This window comes from Gasterosteus aculeatus, chromosome 1, assembly GCF_964276395.1.
Source record: "Gasterosteus aculeatus chromosome 1, fGasAcu3.hap1.1, whole genome shotgun sequence".
Taxonomy (NCBI): Eukaryota; Metazoa; Chordata; class Actinopteri; order Perciformes; family Gasterosteidae; genus Gasterosteus; species Gasterosteus aculeatus.
Window position 1 is genome coordinate 7,232,922 of NC_135688.1, and position 12,027 is coordinate 7,244,948.

Consider the following 12,027-nt stretch of genomic DNA (forward strand, 5'->3'; position numbering starts at 1 on the left):
GTCAGTACTGCTGTTACCGGAAAAAAAACACTCTTTAAGTACCTGTATTCATACAAGCGACCAATTACTACCGTGCTCACATGCAGTTTGCAGGTTTTGAAACGTGCCACGCCTCTATGCTACAAACTAACCCTCCACCAAAGGTCCTTCCTCCTCTCTCCTACACCAAGTCCACGGAGAGAGGTTTATCTCGCTGCAAGACTGTAAAAGCACCTTGGACTTGGGTAATGTTTAAATCCTTGTTAACTACACTTTTACTACCACTAGTGTTTAAATACCCCTCTCAGTATGAGATGTGGTTTGTGTGTGTGTGTGTGTCTGTGTGTGTATGTGTGTGTGTACCTCAGGATGTCCTTTTGCAGAGAAGGCACTGTATGGAGGTACAATGTCAGCAACATCTTCATAACCTTCTGGGACTGGCTCTGCTAAGGATGTGTTGAAAACCTGTGAAAGAAAGACGACATGGCCCTTTATTCTCTTTATCAAATGCTTTGCAATTTGTAAAGTATCCATTATCAATCTAAAGTATCCATTACCAATCTTTGGAAATCAGGCAGATGTATTTTAGATTTGCACGGCAGTTTAAAGTAGAGGCATCTTCCATCTTGTCAAATGAAAGCTTGATTTCGCAAGGATGTAGGATTGACCAATGGTGTTTTTATTTAGATAATCATCAGTAAATGTAATGACTAAGTGGGTAAAGGCAAATAACGGAGTAGTCTGGTAAGAAAATAACATAACTTTAGTTAAAATCAGGAAACCACTGATACCATATAACGTCATAGCTGTGTACCCGGGTCTGTCTTCTCTTGTTTGCTTCTGTGCCGTATCATTATCTACACTCATAGGATGCACGGAGGAGAGGTTTATCTCTCCGCAAGACTGTAACAGGACCTTGGACTTGAATGAGCTGTACTGTGGTGGTGTCTAGAGGTGAAGCAGTCTGTGTATCTCATTGTGATCTCCACCTACATGACTGAGATATAGTCAGAGGGTTTGGACTGAACAGGCGTTGTTGTTTGTGTGTGGTGTCGGGAGCAAAATCACAATTCCTTTGAACTTGTTATCAGCGGGGGGTGGTAATGAAACGGGACGGTACCACGTGATTTTGCCCACACACACATGAACAACAACTGCACAACTACTTCTCAGTTGTGCAGGTGGAGATCACACATGAGACACATGAGAAACGCAGCCATGCTGCTGCAGGCTGCTTCACCTCTAAACAACACTTGAACAATCTGTAGAAGTTGCCATTTTTTTACAGGCACTAAAATAAGGTTGGGAAAACAAAGATCACAAAGCCGGCAATCACCATGACTACATCTTCACTAGAAACTGCTCTTCCACTAACCTCTCTGTAACTCCACTTCATGTGTCTGACCACTTCTTCATCTCTTACTCTCTCCCACTCTCTATAACTAACAACCCTGCCCCATTCACTGACTCTGTACCTGTTCGTTGCAATATTTGCTCCCTCTCTCCCTCCTCTCTGGCCTCCTCTGTTCTATCAGCTCTCTCTTCAACTGACTCCTTCTCACTCTTGCATCCGAACGCTGCCGCAGAGACTCTCCTCTCAACTCTTTCCTCTTCTCTGCCCTCTTACGACACGACGGACTGGCAAATCCCCTCCGGCTGTCTGAACCGGTGCGTGCCATGAGAGCCACCATGCAAGCATCGGAAAGGAGATGTCGTAAATATAAACGACCTGATGGCCTGCTTGCGTTTCAATCCTTTCTCTCCTCTTCTAACCCCAAAAAACTCTTTTCGATCTTCTCCAACCTCGAATCCCCTAGTCCTCCTCCCCCCGCCACCCTTCTTCCGGGAGACTTTGTCAACTACTTTACCAAAAAAATAGCTGACATATGCTCCTCTTTCTCAAACCCACCTCCTACTTCTTGCGTCCCACTGACTTCACCTCTATCGCGCTCACTCTCCTCTTTCACCCCCCTGTCTCTTAACCAAATTCTTACCCTAGAAACCTCTACCCGTCCGACCACCTGCCCCCTTGACCTCATTCCATCACATCTTCTACAATCTATCGCCCCTGACCTTCTTCCTTTCCTCACCTGTCTCATCAACAATGCTCTGTTATCTGGCTGTTTTTCCAATTCTCTGATGGAGGCAAGAGTTAACCCTCTCCTGAAGAAATCTACCCTCAACCCTTCTGAAGAAAACAACTACAGACCGGCCTCTCTTCTTCCCTTTTTGTCCAAATCTCTTGAACGTGCAATCTTTAACCAACTCTCCTCCTATTGCCACTGTAACAACCTCCTTGACCCCCATCAGTCAGGCTTCAAGGCAGGCCATTCCACAACTCTCCTTGCTGTCTCAGAGCAACTCCACACTGCTAGAGACGCCTCTCTCTTAGCTGTCCTCAGCCTTCTGGACCTCTCTGCTGCATTTGACACAGTCAACCACCAGATCCTTATTTCCTCCCTTAGTGTCACAGGCTCTGTTCTCTCCCTTCTCTCGTCCTCGGCGAAGATCTGTGTCGGAACCATGTCCTCTGACTACTGGAGTTCCTCAGGGTTCCGTCCTGGGTCCCCTCCTCTTCTCGGTCTACACCAACTCTCTCGGCGCTGTCATTCGCTCGCATGGCTTCTCCTACCACAGCTATGCCGATGACACCCAACTAATTCTCTCCTTCCCTCACTCGAACATTCAGATGGCGTCACGGATCTCTCGGAAAAGATTCTCTGACCCAGGACTTGACGGTTAACTTTGGCAACTCGTGTTAACACCCACTTTCACTGCTAGGCATCTCGGCGTGACACTCGACAGCTTGTCGGCTGGAGCGTGAAGCCGGGTGGAGGCTCTCTCCACTCAGGAATGTGGGGACGGCGCAGAGCACAGCTCCCCCGCGTCCTCAACACGCTTCGTATCTGGCGAGAGGAAACTTTCATTAAACCGGAAATCTCCAGCTCGTACAGGGAGCTGGGTTTTCATTTTATTGGAAATTTGTAGATTGAGCATCAAAATTCTCCTACACGCAATGATGTTTATTTATATTAACCCGATCAAATGAGCATGACTTAGGCTAATGATTAAAGTAGAAAATGTAACAGCGGACTAATTACTGAGGTGTGATCATACCAGCTGTGTGATTAAAGTGTAGGCTACAGTATGTATTTTGACCCTTATGGTCCCTGGGGTTTAAAACATTGCACTCTTTGATACCTTCTTGAACGGTCAGTCGGAGGAAATCAAGGATGAGCTGATTGCCCACAATCTACCCCACACCTGCGATGCTTTGATCAACCTTGCTATCAGAATCGACACAAGGATGGACGAGGAACGCCGACGCATGATGGCTCCCGGGGATCACACAGATTCTAGATGGTCACCCCGGTCACCCAACCAGCACCTTTTTCGGCGTCTGTGGATTCTGGACCATGCAGGTGGATCGCACGCGGGCTTCCAGCTGCTCCGAGCGAACCGCGACACGGAGCTCTCCGGCAAGACAAAGGGTGGAGGAATCTGCTTCTACTTCAACAACAGCTGGTGCAACGACGTAACGGTGATCCTAAAACACTGTTCTCCTGATCTGTAAACTTTCTTCATCAACTGCAAACCCATTTTATCAATAAATTCCTGAATTTGAATAATGATTCCTGAATGAATAATATCTGTCAATGAGCTCAAAACAAACTCTTCAGGATCCATTCAAAATTAATTTCCTTTTTTTGTTAGATCATGAAACCTTACAGGCTGGATATTAGAAAACATTATTGGGTGTTGCCTTACACTTGTACAGAAAGATCCTGACCCGTATCAGAGCTGCTCTGTGAAAAAGTATTGACAACAGGGAAAAACTGGTCAACGACAAAGAGAAAGGGACTTTATACTTTGCCTGACCCGTGTCTTATACAACATTGTTTGAGATACAGTGAGTTCACTGGGTTTCTCTCAGTCTCTCTCACGCAAACTGAAAGTGTCGGCCTTCTTTTAGATGAATAGTGTACAGTAAATTCTGCTTTAAATATGAGCATTGTAGCGTAGGGGTGCCTCTTTAATCTGAAAGATACATTGGGCGCCAGACAGACAAATAACCCATGTTATTCCCTGTCATATTTTTAAATTTATCCTCCGAACAAAGCACAATACCCGACCAGCTGGGTACCCCCGCTGCAAAAAAATAATACTAAATCAAATACAAACCGGGAAGTCCATCCACTCAGGGAAAACAGCTGCATTCAAACGTAAAACATATAATCCCAATCAGAACATAAATGTACAGCTCTATATTTAACTGTGACAAGGTTCAATACATCAGTAGCGTACTTGGCTGATACACAAGCAACCCCTGCAGCTCATTATTTTTTAGTTAACCTGTATCTGTAATCTGAAAATTCTGACAAGGTTCTGTGTTATTGGACACAGTTTGTTGAGTACATTTTTTTCTGTCAGTCCCTGAATTTGCTTTGTTTTGCTGACAACCAGAGCTGCAATAAGGTAGAATGGGCCTCAGGGTCATGGCTTTCTCCAAAGACGGTTTGTAGCTACAGTTTGTTGTTCAGCAGGAAAATGTAGGAGAGGAACTGGAGCCGGAGGAAGATGCAGAACCGGTTGTCATGGCACACGTGGATCTTTAAACCTTCAGATGTCAACAATGCAGATTGACGTTTCATCGGTCAGACGTCGTAAAGAAGATATGAAATGTATTGTTAATGGTAACTATAGATTAGATTCAACTTTATTGTTATTGCACAGAGTACAAGTACTGAGGCAACGAAATGCAGTTTAGCATCCAACCAGAAGTGCAAAATAGCAAAAAGTGCACAGTATGTGCATATGTAAAGTGTAATAAGTGAATAAATAGATATGTACAGTGAGAAATAGTTATGCAATATGAACAGTAAGAAGTATTGTAGGTACAAGTACGATTAATACAGAATTAAGTGGTAGAAAAAAAACATTCTGGTGCAAATGTTCAGTGGCTGGAGGAGGGTGTGGCAGTCAAGCCAGGGTGGAGGGGGGAAGTACAGTCACTGGGGGAGATGTGTGTGTGGGTGGGGGGCAGAGTTCAGTAGAATGACAGCCGCAGGGATGAAGCTGTCCCTGAACCTGCTGGTCCGGTAACGGAGCACCCTGTAGCGCCTCCCAGATGGGAGGAGGGCAAACAGTCTATACAGTGTGTACAAGACACTATAAGCAAATGCTATCGCTTCATCTACGTTACTGCTGGATTTACATTTTGCTTAAAAATATCATTGACTTAAAAAGTTAAATCTATCAGCGTTGTGTTGACAAAGTGACCAGAACAAATCAATCAAAATGGATGTTTTTGTCACCTACCTTATATTCCAGAGCATGTCTGAGGAGAAGTACCGTCCACTCACCTCAAGGCTCCTGGTCGGTCGACCCAGGTGGAAGTTACTGTTTGATGAGATCGGGAAGACCAACAAGCAGTGAGTAGAGCGTGAATCTCCCAACCTGACCTGCTACATGGTTTGTTACACAGATACTTGTATTGGATGAACATCCATCAGCTGGATCTCTCTGTCTCTCTCTCTCTCTCTGGTTTCAGTAAGCGAGTCGGGGTTTTCTGCTGTGGACCAAAGGGAATCTCCAAGACGCTCCACAAACTGTGCAACTCGGCCCGATCCTCTGGAACAACCTTTGAATTCAACAAGGAGTCCTTCGGCTGATCGAACAGCTGCTCCTCACCGAAGAAGAGCAGCAGCTCTGCCGTTTTACAGAGTACGAAACCCCTCAGAAGAATGTATATAGATAAACTGTATTATTATTTCACACGCATCACCGCCCGTGGCTACAAAAGGCCCAGCAGGACAAGACCTTAACATGCAGCTTCAGGCCTGTTCCTCTCTACATTTACCAGTCTGACCCCACACTCATTCTCAACCTCTCAACTTCAACATCTTAGAAAAGCTGAAGTGAAGAGCCCCCTGCTGGGATTCTCTTATCAGGATGCTCTGTGTTTTCTGAAGCTGCTGTTGGATTCTCTCTTCCCTTCCCCGACGCACCCCTGGAGTAAATTGTTTTTCTCATGCTGGTGTATAAGAAAAATGTAAGAAAAATGTCTGCCACATCCACGACCACCAACACAAGATAACAATATAAAGAAGATGGTATTCGTCTTAAGGTGCACCAGGGCTGGAACATCACAATGGAACCAACAGTTTTTTTTTTACATATTTAGGAAACAGTTTGCCTAAATAGCCAGTGTTACGTCCCCTGTTCTGTGTATAGGTATGTGTTCTGTTTCGTGTGTGTGTTCGTACAGGTGGTACTGATCATCCATGATCTCCGTTCATCTTGGCTCCACCCACTCTCGTTACCCGGTTCAGCTGTTTCCACTCATCTCCAATCCCATCGTGCCCTTCTGTCAGTATATGTACCCCTGTGTTTGTTTCACCCGGGGGGGTGTCACTGGTTGTGTGTATGTGAGTGCTGGTGTATGGTGGGGTAGTTATTAGTTCTGGTGATTTTCTGTACTGTGTATTCAATTAATTGTTTTTTCTTTTGTTCTTTTTCTTACAGGGGGATGAGGAGTAGTTTAGCCCTGCTCTGGAGTTTACATACCTGCACGTAGGGTCACTCTCCTGTCTAACAACACTAGCTACACCTGGCTGGGCCACCTACTATAAATTTGGGTAGGGCGCCTTGTTAGTGTGCCAGTTAGTGGTTTTTCGTTGGGAGATAGGACAGGTAAGTGGGTGGGAGGCATTTTGTTCTTTTCTTTGCTTTGGTACCGCCAGCCCTCCTCATTTCCCCTGTTAACTGCGCTTAAATAAAAGCCTGCTTACCCCAACTTGTTCTTTATTATAGTTTTGTTGTTCATCCGTTCATGTATGTGCATCAAAGGCCTGTCTTTATTCAAAGCACGCATCAGGCCAGTATTGTTAGGTAGTTGTTTTTAAAATTAATTTATATTGTGAAAAGTTTTATTTGAAACCAAAGAAACCTGTGGGCCTTTAGCAATTTCTCTACAAATAAGTGCCTTGTCTTTTATTTTTGCATATCTCCAGAAAGTTAAGAAGTTACTCTAAAAAGAAAAGAGTGGTAAATAACATGAAAAACTGGAAACCCCAGGTTTCTTTAACGAATCAAAATCTTGATATTAATGTTTATGTGACTGAAATGACAGCATTCTGCTAAATAAAGCTTTTACATATTGATAATTTGCACGAGGTGGAAAAAAACTGTTTTTAGTCTAATCCTGGCCAATGTTACGTTGTTTTCACAAATATATAATTCAGTCAGAAGCATATACTTAAGAAACAATGTTTGACTGCTTAGTGGAATTAACCACTATAATCTACGGTACATGCACTATTTTGAAACGGATGTCTGACTGTCAACTGGTTTTCTTCAAATTCCCAATAAGATTTGTAATCAAAATGACAACTAAAAGTAATTATATCCATGTTAATGTGAAGAAGCCACCAGTTGGTGGCACTCAATATCCAAACTGCTACCAAACATGACGACAAATCACAGTAAAACGGGATCTTATTGGTCTGATTTTAATGCAGCATGTAAAAACGTTGCTTCCATGATGCCACCTACGTTGTCTTTGCCTGTGAGAGATCACAGTCCTCTTGGCACACTGTGGTCCTTTGGCACCACTGCTAACACACCACAGAGCCTTATAGACACTTACTCTTCAACCATTTACCTCATTATAGAGTGTAACAGTGGCAGGAAATCTCAGCGTCACTGAATAGAGGAAAATATTGAGACTTTTCGAGGCCGAGCATGTCATTAGCGCTACAGTACTGGAGACCTGAACATCTGAAATGATTCCTTTCCTACTTAATTTTCTTTGAGCTACGACTCTGCCCACAGGTAAGTTATAGCACTTCCCTATGGTGTGGGTCTAGTACGCAGAACGATTAGAACGATGTTTCAGGATGGTCTGTGTTTTCATGTCATTGAGCAAAGTTGCTAAGGAGAGAATATCCACACTGCTGTTGCTGTCATTGACTCCTGAGTAGTGTTTTTTAGTAGACATTAAACATACTCAAAGTCACAGTACAAATAATCACAAGACAACTGCAGGGCAGCCTATACCTCGTGACATTTCCATTTGCACACTGACGTGTGTTGCATTGTATTAACATGTACTGTGTGATATATCTTTATAAATTAAATAGATTTATTTTGGTAAATCCATGAAACGTTTTAACTTGCACCAGGTTTCAGCTCATGCATTGGCCACATGAAAATACTGAGTGTCCCTAACAGTTCATTCGGGGGTACATGCAGTGTATCTACGCGTTAAAGAGTAGTCTGGTATGAAGACGAGCCTTCCTCTGAGCTGCTGTTCAGTAACGGCTGTCTCTCTCCGTAGCTCGGCACCCTCTTCTTCCTCTGGTTACGCTTCCACTTCCTTCTTGCGGAAATAACCACAGCGGCGAAGATTGCGGCAATCAACACCCCGAGGATCCCGGCTCCCAGGAGCCATTTCCAGATCTGCTGGGCCTGCTGGAGGTAAGGTGTCAGGAACTCCTGGACAAACCTCTGGCCTGTAGTGGTGATAGGATGTTAATCATATTTTATAAATGGTGACTTATAAAATAATTCAGATTCGTTGAGAATATTTTGAAAAGTGGCTATTTTCTATAAGTGAGTGACTTTGTAACTTTGTCACTAAAATGCTGAGAAAACGTATTAACAAGGTGTGCATAACCATCTAATATTTTGTGCTTTCAATTGCCATCTAGTGGTGAAATATATTAATTTATAAAAACATTTATAATTTAGTAATTTCTTTAACATTATTTCAACAGCCACAACAGTCATGACTCAATATTGTAATTACTACTTCACCACATGTGGAACTTAAAAGTAGGAAATGCAATATTAATGTTATATTCCAAAACGTGTGTATATGTAGAAGAAACACTTGTAGAAACAATCTTTTGCTGGGCTTGTTCGTCATTGTGTACTGACCAGGGTCCAGCAGGTAGGCATACTCGAATCCTAGAGCCTTGTCGGTCAGGAAGTAGTCTCCGTTCCTGTAGAGAGGCAGGAAGGGCACCATGTAGTGACCATCATTGTGGCCAATGGGAGCATTGGTTTGTGGGTAGTTGGTCCGGACAGGCTGGTGTGCTCTGAGCCAGCGCTCAAAGATGCTGAAGAAGAGAAAGAAGGAACAGTGGAGATCAACAGGAGGAAATAGAGGTGGAGGTGCAGGGGGGATAAAGATGACTTTTCTCTTAATGTATTTTCTTCTCGTACCTCCTCCCTCCCTCTCATTTCTAACACATGAATATTTCATCATTGTTACAAATAAACACGACGTGTGCTCTCGTGTCATTGGTCGACCAGTCGGTTCGCTTGGTCGTACCTGTCAATGAAGGCGTGGTGCAGCAGGAATATGGGGTCGTTGGCTGAACCCTGCACGGAGGACATGGAGCCGTTCATGAAGACATGCAAGGCGTTGTGCATGGTGCTCTGGCCCTGCACTGCCATACCTGAGGTCGGACTGGCGAAACCTGCAGGAGGAGAGAAAAGTGCCCACTTGTGTTTCGAGTGGTCATTCGCACTTTGTGTCAGTCTTGATACGACTAAGACGGACAAACTGTCAAACAAACGGACGGAAAAATGGACAGAAAATTGATTTACTCAGTTTTAGTAGGAAGAATGTTTGTTGCTTGTCTTGTGAATACACACATATGAGTGTATGTCTTACAGTGTAGACAATGTGGGACAAAACACATTAGCCAGATTAGACAGTTGATTCAGTTTCGGTTCAATGGTTAATAAAATGGTAAATGGTGTGTGTGTGTGTGTGTGTTTCAACCCCCCGTACCCTCTATGACGTTTCTAAAGCTCATATTGGCAAATCGGTCCATGGGTCCCGTCTCGTACTGGGGGAGGCCCACAGTGAAGTCCACATCTGCTGTTGTGGGGAGTCTCGGCGTGCGGTTGGTATCATGGTTGCCGGGGTTACGCAACAGTGGACCCTCCCCGGTGGCGTTACACAACGCCTCTCGGCTGTTGTACTCGTCTGGCTGGGTGCAGATCACCTACACGCACGCCCGCGCGCACACACACACAGAAACAAATACTTTTTTGAGATACTGCCGTTAAAGAGCTCCACACATCATTGAAGAGCAAGAACTATAGTGCCGAGTTTACAGATTTCTCTGAATAAAGTCTGTGTAAATAAAAAGCCTCTCAGGCAGGATTTTCACACTGATCCTTTTTGCTGACTGGACCAAGACTTCTGTGTTTCAAAACAATCCATCCATTTCTTTGGATTAAACCAGCTTTGGAACAACAGATATGCGGAATTAAATGTAAATGTAAAAATCCTTTCTTTGTTTCGAGGGAAAAGGAATTTTGAGTCTTTTATTAGTAATTAACATTAGTAAAAAACATTTTGTTTTTGCTCACAGACACACTCACTGAGAGCCAGAGAGAGAAATGTCTTTACCTTCCATGAGGAGAAGACTGAAGCAGGGCTGATGAGGTTGGGATTGAGGGGGCTGCGTCCGCCCATCAGAGCATCGGTGCACACCTCACAAGACTCTGCATCCCTCCAGTCCCAGTATGGGATGGTGAAGTTAAAATCTCCCGTCAGCTTCCTTATCTCATTCTCCCAGTGAAGCAGGTAGACCCGGTGCCACGGCAGAAATGCACCGGATTCGTGTGCAAAGTCGATGTTTGTCCATACGTTCCCTGGCCCTCCCAGGAAGGCGTCCCGGGACACGTAGTAGTGCATCCAGACAAACAGGTCATAGGTGTTGATGTCGGAGAACATGGGGTTCTCGCCATTCTCACCCATCTCTGCTCTTGTTGCCGTGGCGATCACATAGTCACGGCTGACGGTGTTCTTGGCCAGGTTCAAATAGGAGACAAACTTCTGTTGCTCAGCGGGCAGCATGCTCAGGATGTTCCTGCGCACCGACTCCCTGTACTCAGCACAGTTTGAGCCCCAGTAACCAAACCGGCATTCGCCACAGTTAAAACCTCCGTAGTTTCCAGCACAACGACATGTCCGGTTGAAGAAAGCTAAAGGCCAGCGCTCTCTGTCATCTATCCCGCTGTGCGGGTACTGGGGCCCGTGGGGCTCCTCTGAGACCTCCACCTCAGCGCAAAAACCCCGGCCCGACAGGGCCCCGCAGGCTGAGCCGTCACCGTCCCACACCGGGCAACACTCCTTGGTCCGGAGTCCGACTGAGTTGGCACACGGTCGAGGGAACTGGCATAAAGAGGTCCCAATGAGCTGCAGCAGAACCACAGAGGCGTACGAGCTCCACATGGTGAAAGTCAGACAGTGTAAAAGGCGGACACGACCGTATCCGATGCACCTCACAGGCTGCAGCTGCAGAAAAAAATCTTCGGGTACCTGTATTTATACAATAGACCAATTACTACCGTGCTCGCTTGCAGTTTGCAGGTTTTTGAAACGTGGTGCCCCTCTATGCTACAAACCAACCCTCAGCCAAAGCTCCGTCCTCCTCGCTCCTACACCAGGAGTCCAGTTCTCTTGCCACTCATTGAGCTGTTTTAGGGGGCCGTCCTCTGGCAAAGTGTGTGTTCTCATTGTGATCTCAGGCACTCTGGCGGGGGCTAGACACACATAAACCCCTGCACACACACACACACACTTAGACTCAAGAATGTGCACTCACACTATCACATGCTAAGGATAATATTCATGATTCCGCTTACATTTTGTCTTAAGACCAGCCGGCCCCTGATCCACTATACCTCAGGCAGAACCTCGTGTGGTGTTTGTGTGTGTGCGCACGACCCTCCACCCTCGGCAAAGACTGGGCCGGAGTTTGTGTTTGATATGTGAAACTGAGATCTGGAAAAGAAAGAGAAAATGTATGAATGAGAATCTAGCAATGTGGTCTCAGAAGTGACCTTCTGCAGGTTTTCAGTCAAGCTAAACTCCACGTTAGTTTCTCCTTTGGTTGATTATTATTTTTCAAATAAAGAGATACATATTTCTTATTGTATTAAGTTGTGTGAGGCCACGTGAAACATATCAAGGTCAAACGTTTTTGGAGCTCATTCCATTTGGAGGAGCATGGATTTCTATTC

General features: G+C 45.0%; 1 protein-coding gene and 1 long non-coding RNA gene across 2 annotated transcripts; one reads left to right on the forward strand and one right to left on the reverse strand.

Annotated features, from left to right (window-relative positions):
- The first annotated feature begins 5,134 nt into the window (after positions 1 to 5,134).
- Positions 5,135 to 6,773, forward strand: LOC144402785 (uncharacterized). The gene is made up of 2 exons (XR_013464726.1): positions 5,135 to 5,411; positions 5,531 to 6,773. It is a non-coding gene; the product is annotated as an uncharacterized LOC144402785 (long non-coding RNA).
- Positions 6,774 to 7,474: 701 nt separating this feature from the next.
- On the reverse strand, positions 7,475 to 11,808 carry tyr (tyrosinase). Its single transcript, XM_040192163.2, has 5 exons — positions 10,409 to 11,808; positions 9,782 to 9,998; positions 9,317 to 9,464; positions 8,920 to 9,101; positions 7,475 to 8,492 (listed from the first exon to the last, which is right to left on the reverse strand). The coding sequence occupies exons 1-5, from the start codon at positions 11,234 to 11,236 to the stop codon at positions 8,245 to 8,247; spliced, it is 1,623 nt and encodes a 540-aa protein (XP_040048097.2). The 5' UTR covers positions 11,237 to 11,808; the 3' UTR covers positions 7,475 to 8,244.
- Between the last annotated feature and the right edge of the window lie 219 nt (positions 11,809 to 12,027).

Excerpts from the sequence above, each read along its gene's own strand:
- tyr (XM_040192163.2), bottom strand. The coding sequence starts at position 11,236 with ATGTGGAGCTCGTACGCCTCTGTGGTTCTGCTGCAGCTCATTGGGACC. Across the intron at positions 9,999-10,408 it reads CAGTCTTCTCCTCATGGAAG|GTGATCTGCACCCAGCCAGA; the intron begins GTAAAGACATTT and ends GCGTGCGTGTAG. Across the intron at positions 9,465-9,781 it reads CTTTAGAAACGTCATAGAGG|GTTTCGCCAGTCCGACCTCA; the intron begins GTACGGGGGGTT and ends CTCCTCCTGCAG.